General features: G+C 36.4%; 2 protein-coding genes across 5 annotated transcripts; both read right to left on the bottom strand.

Annotated features, from left to right (window-relative positions):
* Positions 1–5125: 5125 nt before the first annotated feature.
* LOC137710727 (cystic fibrosis transmembrane conductance regulator) lies at positions 5126–7616 on the bottom strand. Its single transcript, XM_068449837.2, has 3 exons — positions 7332–7616; positions 6704–6880; positions 5126–5484 (listed from the first exon to the last, which is right to left on the bottom strand). Exons 1-3 carry the CDS (start codon positions 7392–7394, stop codon positions 5275–5277), a joined length of 450 nt encoding a protein of 149 aa, XP_068305938.1. The 5' UTR covers positions 7395–7616; the 3' UTR covers positions 5126–5274.
* A 2163-nt stretch (positions 7617–9779) lies between these two features.
* LOC137710726 (extra-large guanine nucleotide-binding protein 3) lies at positions 9780–18748 on the bottom strand. Of its 4 annotated transcripts, none has more exons than XM_068449834.2 (9): positions 18464–18748; positions 16729–17993; positions 16496–16633; positions 15786–15890; positions 15515–15694; positions 13575–13752; positions 11309–11556; positions 10788–10960; positions 9780–10595 (listed from the first exon to the last, which is right to left on the bottom strand). In XM_068449834.2, exons 2-9 carry the CDS (start codon positions 17695–17697, stop codon positions 10004–10006), a joined length of 2583 nt encoding a protein of 860 aa, XP_068305935.1. In that variant the 5' UTR covers positions 17698–17993; positions 18464–18748; the 3' UTR covers positions 9780–10003. The 4 variants fall into 4 exon arrangements, with proteins under 4 accessions (XP_068305935.1, XP_068305936.1, XP_068305937.1 ...); XM_068449835.2 differs by having other exon boundaries at positions 16729–18008; positions 18464–18711; XM_068449836.2 differs by lacking the exon at positions 18464–18748 and adding an exon at positions 18154–18268.
* Positions 18749–19688: the final 940 nt, after the last annotated feature.

The following is a 19688-nucleotide window of genomic DNA, read 5'->3' as shown; positions in this document are numbered from 1 at the left end:
TCTTCAATAACTTGACGGAAGGTAAAGTACCTCAACTTGACTACTACATCAACAACCATCAATACAATATAGGGTATTATTTGGCAGATGGCATCTACCCAAAGTGGGCGACACTTGTCCAAGCAATTCCAAACCCTAGGAATGACGCAGAAAAGTTGTTTACCTTACACCAAGAGGCATACCGGAAAGATGTTAAGAGAGCTTTCGGTATTCTACAAGCACGATGGAAGATCATCAATGAACCGGCAAGAGGGTAGAGTCGAGAAAATTTGGACTCCATCATGATGTCTTGCATCATATTACACAATATGATAGTGGAGGATGAGCGAGATAGATATATTGATGGAAAGTCTGATGACGACCAAGAAGATCCAAATAGGTTAAGAAGGGCTCGTGCAAAAATATATGATGGGCCTAATTTGCTTTTCAATCCAAAAACTGGTAATATCTCTATAAATGAGTACATGAGACGCTATAGAATGATACGTTCTTGTGCCACAAATAAGTATCTTCAACAAGATCTTGTTGCACATCTTTGGGCCAAAAGAAACATGGAGTAGGCGTTTAAGTTTTATGTTGTTAAAAATGTTGTTTAAGTTTCATGTTGTTAAATGTTTTTTTTATGTTGTATAATTTGTATGTTGGTTAATGTTATTTAATGTTGTTTCATATTGTTTAATGTTGTTTCATGTTACTTAATTTAATTTAATGTTGTATAATGGCTTAAGAAGTTATAGGAAAAAAATATGAAACAAATTTTGTGAAATAGAAGTTATAGGAAAAAAATATAATTTATAAAAAATATGAAACAAATTTTGTGAAATAGAAGTTATAGGAAAAAAATAGAATTTAAAATAAAATGAAATAAATTTTGTGAAATAGAAGTTATAGGAAAAAATGGAATTTAAAAAAAATATGAAAAAAATTTTGTAAAATAAAAGTTATAGAAAAAAATAGAATTTAAAAAAAAATTATGAAAAATAGAAGTTATAGGAAAAATTTTGTAAATAAAAATTAATAATAAAACTGTAAAAAAAAAAATATATATATATATATATATATATATATATTCAAATGCAACGGCTAGCTGACGTCAACTAGCCATTGCATTTGAATTTTAGCTTAAGCATTCCTGTCGGTTATAACCGACATGATTAATGTTTTTTCTGGCCAGCCCTTTGGCCCTTTCAAATTCCATGGGGCCCTCTCAAATTCCACGAGCCCTCTGACCTAGCCCTCGGTTGGAGATGGTTTTCAGGCTATTTTCGGCCTTCTGGCCCTCTGGACCCTTCAGTTGGAGATGACCTTAGGACTTCATAGAGACTTGAGTAGACTGATAACAATCCCAGACTTACTCCACTTTTCTTCAGCAATAAAAAATTAACATGTGTTTTACTTTCTTCCACAATACAAGTGTATTTCTATGTGTATCTTTTAGTCATGCTCTATTTTTTCATGGTGATCATGATTCATGGCAATTGGACATTATTCAATTCGTAAAACTGAGATGCCGATTCCATTAAGTTTGAACTTTGTATGAATATATTTTCCAATAAATTATTATTTAAATAAGGAGGGCTTTTTTTAACTTCACACAGGGCCCCAAAATGTCATAGACGACCTTGTTAACTCTTATTTGTACAAGTACACCAAAAAGAATACTATTTGCTCACCCACATCTTATTTCCTTATTAGTGTTATGTTAATTTGTCATTTATGTTTAATTTATAAAGTAGGTGGGTGTAGCAGCATTCAGATAAAAAAAAAAAGCGAGACCTAACCTCGATTTAAAGGAATGTTATTGTGATGGTATTACATATCGTTGATGATTTATCATGTGTCTTATAGTTACATAATGTCAAATTTTTAAGGAAACATATTTGAATGAAACTACCATCACATTGATATTGACCTCAATTTGCATCTGATCACGGCCTATATAGCATGGTAGGTGTGGAATTTTAGAAGGGGGGGAACTTTGGTGTTATTTATCAGATATTTATTCTCCTTCTTCACACGCATGTTTATTTCTATCATATAATTTTTCTTTGTTTTATTCAACCAAAGGCTAGAAATAAACTGAAAAATGAGAAAATCTCTGTGATAAATCATTTCCCTTAATTGTGTGGAAAATTTTACCTTTGCCCATCACAACCACCCCACATTCTGACTCCTCTACCACTCCAACATCACTCAAAAAAGGAGAGTTCCTAATATACTGTTTTTGACAGTTTTAGCTAAATTTTGAGAGAGCATGATGGAGATGTTCTTGTAGGAATGACATCTATATTGGAATGTCAATAACATTTTTCTTGCACTAATTTGTTTTTAATAATTTAACATTTATCCTCATGTGCAAGAGGGTCCAGTTATAATACTAAATCTAACTCGATGGTACTAGTTTTATGCAAAATTTAACCGTTGTAAATGTCAATCTAATCGTTGATTTTCTACCACACTCAAAAGTACATACACAGAAAGAAAAAAGTGGGTGAAAGAGACAGAGGTAAACCACTTAGACTCTAGCAAAGGATATTATGCTAACTTGTAATGAAAGTGATGCGCTTTAAAAGTCTACTAACAGAATCATTTAACCACCAAACGCTAATCAAACCCACAATTATTAGGCACCACCCAACTAATATTATATAAAGTGTAGGTATTCCACATTACTACTCATCGCTTATTATTGGTCCATACCTAAATTGACTACCGTAAATAGGGAGAACAACTTACACGTCATTGTAACGTCTCGTACGAATGATATAATGTCAAATTGAGAAAAGTTTATACACACCGTTGTATCATTGGTAAGGTTATCAGGATGACGATAAGTTTTTCAGTGTTCCCGGAACACGGCCCAGTACATACAATTGGTTGAAACAATTTTTTTCAAATTTCTAACCAATTGTATTAATATACTTAATGTGACGGGCTGTGTTTTATATACACTAAAAAATCTCTCAACGATGTCAATATACTCGTGTGACTTAATGTGATGCAATGTAAAAGGAGGCTTGATTTATAATATTATTGGGTCTTGACTTCCAACCAAAGCAAAGTTTCACTTTTTCTAGCTCTTTATATTTGAGACACGCTCCACTTCTCTGCAGATCATCACATTGAGAAACAAAACTGATTGATATATAGAAGATCAGGATGGCATCAATATCATCATCGGCTGCAACACCCTTTAATTTTACTCTTTTGATGTTGCTCATCATTTTTGCCTTCTCAATACCATCAGCAGCAGCAGCAGCCATGGAAGGAGGAGCAGCAGCACTTGTTCATCAGCTTGAAGTTGATCAGGAAGGACACAATGATCACGTCAAATTGCACGGCACCGCAAAGAAGGAGACATGGCAAAGGAAGACATGGATGAATCACGGAAGCTTTCGTAGTCCCCGTAAACACCTTGATTCTCCGACACTCCACCTTCCATTCCAAGCTCGAGAGTTCCCTGTTTAGCGAGCTAGTTCATACATGTAATATGCATAATATGTATGCCCATATGTATGAAGGTTTTAAATTTATAACTATTTACACACGCGCGCGCGCGCGCACACATATATATATATATATATTTGTTGTCGGATCTGTATATATCCCGTATATCTATCGATTTTAATAACTGTTTAATAGAAAATTAGATTGTTTTTATATTCTATTCCGCTTCGCTTGTAATTGGTAAGAATCATAGCCACGTAGTGTATTCAGTACATTACACACAACATAGAACTCTCAAGACCTTCATCTGCACACTGCAGCTAAGTCGGCTTCTCAACTATGTCAATTATGTGGTTTGCTACCTATATGCTTAATGTGAACTCACATAAAATAACAGTGAACAGAAGCCTCTAAAGATAATTACGTGGGTAAATCTAAACTATTATTGAGAGAATCCCGCTTTTCTTTTCTTTTTTTTTTTTTTTTGAAAGTGAGAAATTTCATTAATAAACAAAGCAAGAAACATCAACGATCAGGAATCAAATTCCAAGCTTACAAAACCTAAGCTTTCCAAACCAGATCCAGAACTATAAAGACTCAAAAGAAACATAACAAACCAAAACCAAACGACAAATCAAACATAAAATCTCTCCTCACAAAGCGAGAGAGCAACTCGAACACAATCCCAAACAGCAACCCAACGCAACCCCGCTTGTATTAAACCTTACAGGAGACGTCATAATTTGAAAAATTGGAACATAATTATTAATTAGCCTGTCTAAACCTAGTTAACCATCAATTTGATGGTTTAGTTATAAACGGTACTGCTGCTGCAAATTTCAGTACTGTCAAAACTTAAGCTCACAAAACTGATCATAAGCTCACAAAACTGCTAATCAAATTCCGAGCTTACAAGTCCAACGTCGACAGCGGATCCACACCTAACTAACAAGGTAGACAAGCTCACAAAACTTAAGCTTCCCGAACCGGGTCCAGAACTGTCAAGACTCAAAAGAAACACAACAAACCAAAACCAAACGACAAATCAAACATAAAATCTCTCCTCGACAAAGCGAGAGAGCAACTCAAACGCAACCCCGCTTGTATTATCATAAATGATATTGCAGCTGCAAATTCAGTACCAAGAAGCTCAGTTCAGTGACTGCCAGTGGCGGAGCGCCAGAGGCGGTTGCCCTCTCAAGCAAGACATGCTTTCCTTCTAAATTCTTTGTGTTTTTTGAATTAAAACCAAGGGAAATGAAGGAGATGAGACCATAAATATTAATACAGTGACAAAGGTTGAAGTTACAAAACCCGTGACCATGAGCAGCAGAAAATATTTGCATGGCCGGTAGACACACCGCAGCCATGTTTGCAAAACAGAGTCCGTCAGAAACTGGCCAAATGAAAACGAGTAACAGGTTACGAGCATTTTGTTCAACGATACTGCACCTGAAATGGTTAGTGTCCACTGACCATTCTGCATCCACCATATTAGAACAACTAAGATCTCGTTAAAGAACCTTATCAAACTCCAAACCCAATTTAGAGATCATTCTCATCTTCCTCATACAAGCGCCTGACACTGTATAACTATCTTACTTATATAACTGCATCTCCGAACGCAGAAACAGTTTCACGATTAATAAAGCTGCCGAAAATGATAGAAAAGTCGGCGTTCTGGGAAGATGCTTACAGTTGCTCAATGACATATATAAGGTGTAGACATTGTAATGATACGTAAAGATATACATATATTCAGGCAATAATTATAAAACCAATTATTGAAATTACACAATACACATGTGAAACACAATTTACCAGATTTTAAATCCCAGATGCATTACATTCTTCTAGTAGGTTTAGGAGGTTATGTTCGGGGGCACTAAGCGATGGTAAAATCGTGCGATTCTTTCGTGTTTGTCTGGGTTTCATCACAGCTTCTTCAGAGTCGAGAGAACCCCCTTCCTTCATCACAGGCAAGTCACCTCTCCTAGGCACAGTTGCTGATACTCGCTCCTTCCATAGTCTCCCATCCTGAAGAGTAGACAAGCTATATTAGAATTCCATACATAACGATATCCACAGAAACAAATTTCGAGTAAAACAAAGAAAAGAACAAATCTAAGCCATTTCTTATTCACTCTACACTTATACCTCAGGACCACTGGTTTTTAAACAACAATTTGGCCTGTCGTTCTAGATAATTTCTATTCCACGTTATGCGCATGATTAGAATGATTGACATTGGTCAAAATTACAGCAACACCACCTTAGCCTTTTTCTTTTTGGGGTGGGGGTGGGGGAGTGGTGAAAATCATACCCCAATCGGATAGTGCATAAATCAGGTCAGGTTGCAAAGAATTTGTGAAGAAAATACAATGATATTGGAAAAGGTCACCACTTCAATCCTTATATACAGCCAACTTAATCCTAGATACATCCACAGAAAATTGGCAACGACTTCACAACTCCCTTTATGATTGGTTAGAGAAAGTGATCCATATCCTTTTTTTCTAGAAATAGGCACCAAGTTCTTCTTCTTGTAGGCACTTCTTTGACCTAGAGTATGATTGATGCTAGTGACGAAACTGCAATATGAAAACACTCACTAGCATTCCAGCTTACCAAAAATAAATTTTCAAACAAGCCTTCAATAGCAACCACGCTCTTGAGTTAGTTACAGACTTACGGTACAGTCAAGCACTTAATCTGACATACCAAATAGTGGACTCGGATACTTAAACTAAAGAACAAACAAGTACAGGTTTCCTAGGTATCTGGTGAGCATTTTAAATTCCACAAGAACCAAAAGGTGAAAAAGACTAAAATGAAAATATTCTGGGGTTTTCATGGACAAAAACAAATGCTTAGTTTAACACTGATACCAAATTTCAAGTCTCAGGCAGCAACCAACGTGTCCATCCAATCCAATCAACTTCAGTTATTATGATCAAATCTACTTAGACAACATGCAATGACATCCTGAAGCGAAACTATAAAAATTTCCCAAGCCATAACCATAATGTTAGTCAACAGAGAAAAAAAAACAAGTGAAGAATCGGTTTCTACTTCATACCAAAAACAACAACAACAACAAAGCCTTATCCCGCTAAGTAGGGTCAGTTGTATGAATCTTAGAACATCAATGTGCTCGCTTTCTATTTCATACCATGAAAATTATTTCTATCATCCTAACTTGCAAACTTACAAAACAACATTCTTTTAGAAAAAAGAAGCCAGGATTTAATCTTACATTGAGAATTGACGGTTCAGGTAAAGGGCATTGAATTGGTCTATCATTGTCAAAAGGCTCAATCGGATGTTCAACTGGCTTAAACTCTACCGCTACTTCAATCCCATGAGACGCGGCAGTGGGGGCAGGTGCTGAAGCTGTACCCTCGGAGTTTGGGGCCAATGCTTCCCTCCCATCCTGCACCAGATACCAAACTTCATGAAATTGTGAATACACAAATCAAACGCACAAATGCCATCACAACGTGTAGCAAAATCAGCAAGGTCCGCGACCGCATCAAAGATCATCATCGATTACATGATCTATTCAATAGATAACAGAAACATGAAATCCAACAAACTCCAAAAAAAACAATCAATTAATGTCAAAAATCGGATTCTAACATGTGGGATTTTCAAAAACAAATAAAAAAACAAACCCAAACCCAAAAGAAAGGGTCAGAAAAGTTCAACAGTTGAAGCTCCATTTTTGCACAAATTTGTAGAAGCAATGGAAAAAGTCAACCCCAGTCAAAACAAGGCAATCTGAAGTATCTAATAACCAAATCAAATTAAGATTGCAAATATAAACAAACACACAAACATTTCAAATATAAAAGAAAGAAAAGAAGAAAACGAAGAGCTCTTACAATGGCACTCTGGGTACGTCGATGACCAGCCCTGCTGGAGAACCTTGAGAAAATACCCACCATATTTTCACTTCTACAGAACTCAATTCACAAAAGGGTCTTGTGATCTTGTGGCTTTATCTGTCCAATAAACCTCTCTCTCCCCTTCTCCGTGTTTTCCCTCTCTAGAGTATTGACAATGCGTACATTAGGACGATACAGACGCACAGATGCTCGACCACATAAAGGCCGTTGCTTTCCCTTTTCTGGTACCCTATTATATTGTTTCTCTCTCTAGACTTTGAAGACAGAGAGAGAGAGAGACGGTGAGTGGGGTTAGATGATAAGGCAGATCAAATGAGGTTGCTTGGCGATGGCGTAACGGGGTTTGTCCGTTTCGGATTCCCTTTGTCTTGATGTTAGTGTTATATTGCTTTGGTGTCAGCAGCAAAATTTAAAGATATAAAGCTGTGGACGAGAAGCAATAAATGGACTGTTAAAACTTTTTTATTGTCAACCGGTTTAATAATATATTAGGTTTTTAAGTTAAAATAATTTTTGATATTGACATAACTCTTTATTTTGATTTGTAAAATTTAAAATTGATAAAATTAGTTCCTGATTTTGTTCATCATCAATCATTTTAGTCATTCCGTGAGAAAATTTCCCTTAAATAAGGATAAATAACAAAAATATCCTCAATTTTTTTGTCAAATTAGCTTGATGCATTGTTTATTAAATTAAGGGTATTTTTGACATTTTTATTTTTATTTAGCAGAATTTTTCACAAAATGACCAAAATAATTGATTGGGACAAACTCGAGAACTATTTCTATTGCAAATTTTACGCCCCAAAGTGAGGAGTTATGTTAATCTCATTGGCTATTTTGGTTAAAATGCCAACATTCTAAACTCCTGGCATGTTTGGTGGACTAGTTGGGATAGGTTGGAACCAATAACTTGAGTCCAGTCTTTTGCTTGTTCTGCCAAAATGTGAGATGGACAAAACTGGTCATGATGGTTATAAATCCAAATAGGTTATTCAACCTACCTCTTTACATGAGTTACAAATAATGTCTTATATCACTGCCCATTCATCATATACTTACGGCTCAATTTCATACAGCCCATAGAACTAACCTTTTAGATTTGTGTTGTTTTTCAAAAATTATTGCACCTTAAAATATTGAAATTATATCAATTTAAAAGAGATTCAAGCATTCAAAGACACAAAGTGCAAATTTATAAATTTTAAACGTCAGATTTAATGTAATTGATATATAAAATAGAAATCTTGAAAACCACTTCGAACTTGGAGAGTAAAATATTATAGCCCAAACTTTTTCTATGGACAAGAGGACACATTTACTAGTATGGTATGATATTTTACAAGAAATGAGTACCATTTTTATTCTTGCCACATTGTGCTTTTATAAAAGTTAAATAAATAAATAAGTCGGTTTCGTATAAATTTTAGTGTAGTGAAAGATTTAAGGTATAAAATAACTAAAAGAGTCGTTTATCTCATACTTTAATAATCCTTTTCACCCTCCTGCTTTAATTTTGTGTTTTCAGAAAAGTGTCATTCGAGTTAATTTCTTTTATTTCAAACTTTCAACTTAGTATTTTTTAGTAGTATTTTTCTTTCTTCGTAATTTCGATACAACTTGTCAATTTTTCCATTTTGATTGACCACCCTTAGATTCAAGTCATGTATTCAAACAATAAAATTTGAACATGCGAAATTATGCTCTTAACCACTTAAACTACAATATGTTTTCAACTAAAATAATAGCTGAACAAGTTTGCGTTTTAACATTTGTGGGGTTAGGCCATTTGTTCTGCAAGTATCAAATCACTCGAAATTTAAAGTGAGATGAGATCTCGTTGGAATGACAATTGAGGTGGATAACCTGTCAATCTAGACAAACGAAGTATGTCCATCTAAAAATTAATCTGACAGGTTGATACCCTGTACACTAATCACATATGGTTTCAAATCGAAATCAACTTTCGAAGGGTAATGCTAGGTAATTAAGGTTCTCATTGGATGTCTATTTTTTGTGCCAATAGATCAGGAGATTTCGATCACTTGATTTCAAATCATGCAACCATGCATACTTCATACAAAATCAAACCCTTGAATGGTCCAAATCTCTTTCTCTCTCCTGAAAGCACCGAATTCTTTAGTCCGTCAGTTCCGGACACAAAGATTAGGGATTTAATATTAGGTGTTGAACAACTATTTAGATTAAATTTTGAAAACCATATGACGTGATTGTTGATGATTAAATTATTAACTATTGGTTAACGTACTTATTTCCTATTTATGACACATCACATGGGTTGTAAAATTTGGTTTGAAAAATTGATCTATCTAACGTTACTCGCTTTGAAATTATATCTAGCTTAGAAATCAACCTCAAAAAGCAAGTGGAAAAGGGACATATTTCCACATCCCACAAGAAATTTAAGCAAGCATTTCCATATATTTAACTCGAGAAGGCGAGCATGCTCAATGCCAAATCAACTCGAGACCCCATCGATAACATTATAATTTTACAAAAACGACGTTTGGAAGAGTAAAAATACGCAGTTATTCCGATGAGAAGAACACAAAGAGCATTACCATTTGCCCTCACTCTTTCACTCTAATTAAGAAGCAAACACAAATGCAAAGATATTAAGCAACATCACTCCTGCCTTGCATAAGGTGAGGAGCTCAGGTCACTGTAAAACGAATCCTCTGGTCCGCCATAGTAGTTCTCTTCCTTCTCGTCATCCCACTTCAGAACCTCCCTTATGTACTTGAATGCCTCATCGACAGTCACTCGGTCCCTTGCCCGAGTCTGCCACACAAAAAGCTTTCGGCCTGTGATGGAAGCATAAAGATCTTTGAATTTCATTGCAACGTAGAAGTAAGCTTGCTGGGCCAGTGACTGATTATTGTGGTGGGGCTTCACCGGACTAAAGTCATTGAACCATTCGCAACAACTTAATGGCGCCTGATTGACCTTGTCCTCAAAGAGATCGTACTTGTTTAGTATTAATACGAAAGGGGTATCCTTGAAGCAAGGGTGCCTCACCATATTCTCAAAGAGCTCCTTGCTCTGTATCATCTTATTTTGAAGTAACGCTCCACTGCCACTATTGTCTGGGGAAACCCACATCTGATCATAATCACTCAGAGCGACGCAAAAAACTACCACACGTACATCTTCAAACATTTCCACCCACTTGCACCCTTCATTCATCCCCTTCGCATTCACTCTTATAAGTTGGTATCTGTGACATCAAATACGAAACGTTCAGAAAACTAAGATTGTATATTAATCAGCAGCAGACAGAAAAATCCGAGTATATATATGTTAAGTAACACAATCACTGCACTAACAAAATGGCATTATTTGCTTAAACAGGAGAAGCCCCAGGAGCTAAATACATGGTCACACGTACACAAGAAGAAAATAGCATTACTTGGTTAGAGGCGGGGGCGGAGCTTCAAGATTTTCCGTGTAGGTTTCAGACATTGGACTCCGTTCATCAAGAGTGAATTCTATGAAAGCCAATCCATTTCCTTGAGTGACCCCTTCTGCATATAGTATGTCTCGTTCTGAAGGTTCATACTCATTGCTAGATACCTCAACAGCCTGAAAAAACAAGACCACATGGTTAAAAATCTAACACTCGTCTAAATTGTCAAGGCTACGAAGAAAACATAGCAGATGGTATTATAATGGGTCAGGATCAGGAGACACACAAAGCCATACACTTTGACACACTTTTTTAACCATTAGACGTTTCATTATCCAATGCTTCAAAACCTATCTTATACATTTATAATCCCTTTATTTATTGAGACATTAAGAGAAAGTTGTATTACTCCACATAAATTTGAAAAAGATGGTCAAATAAAAATTAAATACCTCAAACATGGCCGCAAAAGGAATTCTACATCACTAAAATTTGTTACTCCACAAGTTTAGATATAATGTTACCTGGCTTAAAAAGTACTCTGCAACATTAGGGAGGAAATGAAGCTCATCTCTTCTTTTATATGTTTCCTGAATAGCAGGATCCTTCCACACTTCTTCAACTAATGGAGCATACTCGCGTGTTGCAGCAGGGAAGAATGCATCTAGATCTCCAGTAGCAATAATGTCTAGAAGCCAGTCAGAGAAATGCTTCAACCTCGGGTTAATCGAGTAGACACATAGAGTAGTTTCATCTTGGTTGACCTCACCACCTGAAAAAAAATTCAATCAGATCTAACATTCCAAATTGTCCAAAATGCAGGAAAGAAAAGATTCTATATTTCGCAACTGGATTAATCAACATCATCCTATCTAGAATCATTATATTTAGCCTACATAAATCGTCAATGACATAACTGAAACCTTACAGTTCTATCACATGTGCAACAGATTATCCTCTTTTAGAGGAAACAGTCATTAGTAAGGCCAGCTTGAATGGTTAAGCAAACATGGCTTTGTGTCTCTGTGTTCTGGGGATAAAAGTATTACTAATGAGTTGAAAAAGTAGAACCACTTTAATGCTTTCCCCCTGTGCCATCATAGTATTCTCCTCTGTTTACTCTCTGCTCATCCACTCATAGATATAGGTTTTGTTGGAAACCGCAACCCAGAAGCTACAAATTTATTCAGAGCGGTCCCTACTCCCCATGTGCTCCTCTTTTAATTGACGTTCCCCATTGAAACATTTTTATACAACAAATACTCTATTAAAAGGGAAATAGGCGTACATAAAGATGGACAAGAAGCCCATCAAAAGAAGCAGAAGAACGAGCTTGAAGCTGATAAAAAAGTCCACAATCAAGAAAGATCAAGCTAATAGCCCAGAACGCCCACAAGGTGCCAAAAAAACTTCTCCCTTCATCAGAAATCCATATCCTCTCTTATCTTCAAATATTCTGCTATTTCTGCTAAAACTGCACAACGCACAAAGTACTGGCTTTGTTTTTCGAACTAAACCCCCAAACATCCTCACTGATCAAGGGAATACAACCTCTAGGCAAAGGCACCTACAGCCCCAAACATTTTATGAAACATTCCCCAAACAAGAGAGGACAATGCAGAAAGATACGACTACACTCAGCATCAGTACAGCACAAAGAACACCAATGTGGCGATAAGGAGCTATTAGTCTTCATTTTAAGAGATCACATGCGCTAATTTTTCCATAGGGCAACTTCCAAGAAAAAACCTGGCGTTTTGGAATACCAGGCATCAGGCATCCAAATCATCCAATAAGGCTCGATAGACAACAGGCCATAGTTTTCCGGTAAGGACTGAGTAAGATTTGCAAGAAAAAATCCCTAAACTGGAGGGACACCTTACACATTAAAGGAGCATTGTGGACGCGAGACGAGACAAAGGGTTAATCAACTCTAAGAATATTAAAGCTTCTATAAATACGGATACTCCCATATTCCCAATACATTGCCATTAGATAAAGAAAAACAGTTTCAACAACAAAACCTAGAGCAAACGTATAATAACGGATTCTAAATTGTACCAAGCATCCCCCATTGGTTCGATTCCCAATTCATAACTCGAAAGCTTTAGGTCAAGCCTCATGAAACAGATGTACAAGAAAGCAAAGCAGCAGCAGAAGAGATCACAACAGAAACGGTTTGTGAATATCCTCTATATATTAGGGATTAAAGACTCAAATATGACTCCCCATCAAACATTGTCCCCAAATCTGATTCTATGGTCATCCCCACCAACAACTTGATCCTCTGGATGAAAGAACATCACTGAGAATGAATTTCTAAGGACAGCATAACGAACCTCACTCCACAATCCCAGAATCAACCACAAGAGTTTACTAATTAATTTATTGCAATGAGAAAAATTCTCCACGTGATTTTTGCGAAGAATCGTGATAGATGGGAAAGTTCTATAGCCACCAACACTCATCAGAAAAGTTTGAGAGTACTCCCTCCAACAGTAAATTCCAACGGTAGATATGACATTTGCCATTCCTCCCCCATTAGTAATTATAAATGCTTAGTAATTATAAATGCTCAATTGATTCATGCATATACAAGTTTCCCCTATATTGCAGTGCAGTAAATATTACAATTATAACCTTTCTACTTGAAATTTCTATGAAGGGGACAAAGCATGAGTGACTTTCAACTACAAATTGGGAATAAAATAGTCCATCATGATTGAAGCAATGGTAGAAATTTGAGTGAAAATTGAAAATTTAATGTTGTATGTGTAATTGCAAAACTACCTGCTTCAGCGTTTTGATCATGAGAACCATGTCCTTCCATCCTAGACAAAGCCTCTTCTTCAAAGCGTTCTCGTCCATCAAGCAGAATGCTTAGATATTTGTACATGTTACTCTGGATCATCAGCTTTATATCCTGCAGTTCTTCTGAAGTAAATTTGTTTCCATACAAGAACTTGGCCTGCCCAATGACCACATGAAAATACTGATTAATACAAGCTACAAAAACTAGTACTGAAAGATCTATAAGAATTTAGAGTAAAATTCCATTGCAAATGTCACTCAGGAAAATATACAATGTGTCAACAAAATGAACTTCGATTCAACATCAAAATGATCTCCAACACCCCGATCTTGGCTTGAGTCTTGTTCCTGGTCTCAAGAGGGTTTGAATGATGGTGGTGGTCGACGGTGGTGGTCTCAAGAGGGTTTTCTGTAGATCCCAGTGATCCCAAGCCCAGGAAATGAGATTTCAAATGGACAGAATAGATGAAACTTTAGATAAAACACAAAAAACCATATGAACAATCTTTCATAATTATAAGTTATAACATATTCAGGAATATCTGAATTTTGGTGGATGATGCATTCAAGCTTGAATATTTTTGAAACTAGATACAGTTAGAATATTAATCTGTGAACATCAATCCGACTGACAATAAAAAATCTGCTGTAGTCAATAGAAAATCAACCTGTTTATCTGAGATCTAGAAAGAAAAAAGCCATCTCAACTTAGCTTTTCAGTTTGAAAAAAAACAAGTATGTTTATGTTTAGGGTGTTTGGCACTTGCATGGTACCATACATTTTCCACTTGATCTGAGTGTAATGCATGGGAGCCCCAAGCCTATGTAATAGTATCAACCCTTAGAAGATAGTTTAGCCTCACGGACCAGCTACTGACCATCGTCTTGGTAAGCTATTGCCTCACCAATTAGCTAATCCCCCCCCAAATTAAATCTATATGGATCCCACCAAATACTTGAATCATAGAAGTAGTGCCATTACCACAGGAATACTGTCTATTTTTTTTGTTCACAACTACATAAGTTAATACTTGCAACTATTCCAGCCACACGCATGAATCATAGGAAATCTGTCTAGTATCTCACTAAATGCACATAAGTTAGCAAAACTGTGAAACTCCACCCCAAAATTCAATTACCTTCACAAATTTGCAGTGTCAAGTCAGTAAACACCAAAATTTTGCTTGTTCTACTTTTCTTATTTCAAAGACAACAAAGCCACAAATTTCTTCTGAAAAGTTCCCGAGTCTAGCGAACAAACACCAAATTTTTGTGCTACTTTTCTTATCTCAAAGGCAGTTAAGCAACAAGCCAATTTAAAAAAGTTCCTGAGAAAAGTTCAAGTACATGGACCCATTTGAGAATAAGAAACATGATCACATTGCAATCTCTTTCCTTCTCAATCTCTTCCACAACAGTTAATGTGATCCCTTATATAACCAACAGTTAAAAGCAATCAATAAACTTTTGTTCCATAAATCCTAGATGGTTGTATATCTCATTGTTTACCAAATAATATACACATATAAAACAAAGATGCTCAGCTCTGAAATAGGTCAACTAAATTAACTCTCCTCTTGATTTGGACCTTGAAGGTGACGTCTTCTGTCTAGTTTGTGACACTGACAACTCTGCTCATCACATGTTCATGGTTGCGACTAGATAAAACAACATATGCACTTATCTATTCTCTAGAATGACAGGAAGTTTAACCCTCCAGATAACTTATACAGGACTAGAAAACCAAGAAAGAAAAACATTCTCTTAAGAATAAATAAATTTTCAATGCTCTCTTTTCTCTTTTACGTTCAGGGCTCCCACTCTACCAACTCAAGAAAATAAATGAATCAATCAATCATAACAACCACACTTCATAGAAAATCACAGTACAAACGAAGATCTTAAATAAAAGGCTGCACCTGTTTGAAGATTGTGCTGGTCCCAGACCCTTGAAGTCCAAGGAGAAGCAGCTTCTGAACTTTTTTCTGCTCCAAATAATTTGGAACAGTGGTATAGTTGCTAGGCTCATCTCTTGGTCCATTAGGTTGACCGTGAAGCACGGGCAAAGAGAATAGGGAACAGAGAAACCGAGTTGTTGCCTGTCTAACAAAAAGCAAATAAGCATGCTTCATAAAGACAGCCATAATCAACAAAGGCTCAGAAAATCCAACTGAGTTTTACAGTGCATACCTTCTCCCAAATATTTCCTCTGATATTATTCTGACCTTCTTCCTCATAGCGTCCATCATCATAGACCCAAAAATGGGTGTCACGTGGGCATTGCACATTTGCTACCTGATAGCGTAAAGAAGTACATTACTACAGGCAAATAATTGACTGCAACAAAAGCATTTAAGACAGACAGTATTTAGGGGCCCTTATCATGTTATAATAATAAAATCAGTTTTGAAATTATAGTCTAATTATAACAAACCGGTGAACAACCCATATACATAATAAGGCCAAAAGTGCACTTCAGCAGCGCATGCATGTAGTGTGAAATGTAGCCCTGATTTCACAAATTTACATCAAGTTATTATGTACAGGAAACCTTTTAACTTCCATTGAACACTTACTCTCATTGCTTATTATAGTTTTGAATCACCTTTTACTTCCTATTGTTTTTAATCTCGTTGATGCACAGAAATGTAATCTCATCATGTGATGCAACTCCTATATGCATGGTAACAATTCTTACATAGAAGAGAAAATATGGCCAGATTATAAAAAGGAGTAAAGAAAGAGAACACTCATTGAAATGGAATACCAGAATCCAGATTCACATAGTGCAGACTAAAGCATCACTAAAACCTAGTGGCTTACCACAAGCTACAAGTTACACCTTATGACTTTAAAAAGCAATAATAAGATATTTTCGATTGTCAATTCACGGGACATACCTTTAGGACCCTGAGTTCAAGCTTTGTAATTTCTCGGCCATTGATGTAGACCTCAGTGTTTCCATTGCTTGCATTGGAGCTAAGTTTCCCGTTAAAATTTAGGTTTGAACTTATGATTCTATCAGGTCTTTCTCCCTCCTGCCAAATCAAGAAGTTGAGTTGTTCAATGGAATTCATGGCAGTATTTTCTTTTATCAGAAATTGGACTAAAGCATTGTTAAGTTTGAACTCACCTTTCCCCAGAGACCAGATTCTTTATCATACCAATATCTACCGGGCTTCAACTTCCTCGGAGGTAAAGGACATCCAAGTAATTCAGCCATCTCTTCTGGCTTTAGAGGGAATCCATTCACAATAAGCTGCTCCGGGCGAAGCTGATTAGCAGAACATTCTTTTTCTGCTTTCATTATCTGCTTGACTTCCAATGGGCTAAGCAATCTGGACAATACCCTTGACTGTTTACCCAGTTTTAACCGCTTTGATTCATCAATCGGCTGACCAATGCATGTCACACACTTACGCCCTTCGGGCATGGAACCCATTGCCCTAAGCACACAATTGCTGCAGTACTTAGCATCACAAACCAGGCACGATTCCTTAGTTTCCCATTTTCCTTTTTGGCAACGATAACAAACCCTACTCTTTTTTTTCTTCTTCTCCTTAGAAACCGCAACATAAGCTGGAAAAGCTGGCTTCTCAGCATCAACCTCTTTCCTCTCTGACCTATCTACAGTATTAAAAGTGACAACGGGAGCTCGCTTTACTTCATTGACAACCTGTTTGGGACGGGTACTTGGAGGATTATGAACTGAACCTGGAGAAGCTGAAGGCGAGGCTGAAGAAAAATCATGGTTTTGCAAGACAGACACTACAGACTCTGAGCTTCCTGATACCCTTGGACTTTGAGTAGGGGAACTTGTGACACCAGCAATACGAGACACTGGCAGAGGAATTGGTTCAATAACTGGTGGACCAGTACTGGTAACCGATCTTTGTGATTCAGATAGCGTTTCTGCAGTTGGGATTCCATGTGAATTAACATCAAGGGGTTCGACCCTAGGTACATCATAAGGGACAGGAGGGCCCTCATACTCTATGGCTATGGAGTAATCAAGATCAACAGCATCTTCAGGGATTGAAGAACCTGGTGGAAGCATCTTTCTCACCAGTTCCCTCCAGTTTTCTCCCTCCTTTTGCTCCATCGACTTCTCTCTAGTACCGGATTCCTTTTATCGACTACACTCTAAGACTCTAACAAACTTGATATAAAGAACACCATACAACTCTACTCTAAAACATTTCTTTTTTCGAATAAAGAGCCTCAATTTCCTTCAAACTTAATACAATAATACCATATTGCTACAAACATTAAAAGATGATCAGCCAACAGTATCAGCAAAAACCAAGTTGAAATGCCAACTTGTATGAAGTTCCGGTGATGTGAGATCGCCTTCAGAACCAGTAAAAGTCTCCGTGCGGCCGCAATCCAGCCATCATCCTTCCAAACCAACAACTAATCAAAGATTTGAACCAAATGCAATATTAAATAACACGAAAATTCAACATTTTCCAGAGTCAAAAACACAGTTCACAGTCAAAATCAAGAACCCAAAATATAGAAATTTAATAAAAACGGGAGGTAGGAACCATAGACAAACAATTTATCTCCCAGGCGGTCCAAATACTTGAAAAATTCAGAGTCAAACAAACTGCATATGAGGAAAAAGTCCACAGCATACAACAAAGACTGATTCAGATTTCAAAGAATAAAGTAAAATTGTTCACTCACCAAACAATAAAAAAATAGGAAAAGGAATCAGAAAGTAAAAATGATAATTTCCCTTTGAGTAAAATGTTCTACCTTTTGCTTACCACAAAGTAAATATTCTACTTTGGAGGAAAAGTTTAAGAAAAAGAAGAAAAAACTTACAAAAAATGCCAAGCTTTTAGAGAGAGAGAGAGAGATACCTGGTAAGGGAGGAAGGTCTGAGCTTTAGCTAAAGGGTAAAGTTTCTTCTGCAAATCCACCAAGCCGCACCGGGGAGAGAGAGAGAGAGGAGTTATGACTTATGAGAGAGATGCAGGTTTTGAAGAAGAAGATGGGAGAGAAAGGGACCCACAGTTGTATGCCTCCAGCATTTTCCTCTCTCTCTACCAGTAATGACGAACGAGAACACAGTTTGGCTCGTGGGGAGTGGATGGCTTTCTGATCTCTCACGCGCCGTGCAGGCCAGATAGTAACTTAGTGAGAATTAGCGCCCCACCACCATGATACCATTTATTATTTTTGTTTTTCACTGATATATTTTCACTTGAGTACTGCTACATTTACTATCTATTACATTATCATTTTTACTATTTTTTCATAGAGTTATGGCCGACCAATATATGTAGATCCTATCTCTAGTAGAGATATGTTACAAATAGATGGTAAAAATAACATTTTTGTTGCCCCACCACCATGATACCATTTATTATTTTTGTTTTTCACCGATAGATTTTTACTTGAGTATTGTTACATTTACTATCTATTATATCATTATTTATACTATCTTTTCATAGAGGTACGGCCGGCCAACAAATAGATAGTAAGAATAACATTTTTGTTTTTACCTTCTTTGTACGAGGAGCTAGACAAATGAGGCATTCACCGATTTTTCTCCAATTTTTCTTCAATTGTTTTAGTCAATTATTTTGTGTATTTTTATACACAAACGATATATTTATGTTGAGGGGTCATGAATAAATTAGTTGCAAACTCGTCATTTTTAAGATTCAAACCTAAAAGCTAAATTATAAGTACTACTTAGTACTGCAGTCTAGTAGTATTCTTCTTCACTTGTAAGTGGGATGTCTTAGGTTTAATACTTGTCATAGGCAAAGTTAAATCACATTAGTATGGCAAGCTCATTGTAAGACTTGCCCACTCTGTATCCCCCTTAGTGTAAATATTATCATTTGTCAAAAAAAATCGCATTTATAAGTAAAAAAGAATATTACTAGAATGTAGTATTAAGTAGCAACCCTTGAACTTTTATATTAGTTGAATTCTATATTGCCATCAAATTTTGCAATCTTTCATCCATCTTGATTAGGAGAACATTTTCAATGCTCCCTGACACACTGAAATTCCCTCCTTAATCAGGTAGACAACACGTGAAAAAGGTGTGAGAAAAAAAAAATTATCTATGGG

This window comes from Pyrus communis, chromosome 6 (assembly GCF_041283825.1).
Source record: "Pyrus communis isolate YQ-2024b chromosome 6, ASM4128382v1, whole genome shotgun sequence".
NCBI lineage: Eukaryota > Viridiplantae > Streptophyta > Magnoliopsida > Rosales > Rosaceae > Pyrus > Pyrus communis.
The sequence above is the reverse complement of the archived record's forward strand: the minus strand, read 5'-3'. Positions and strand labels throughout refer to the sequence as shown.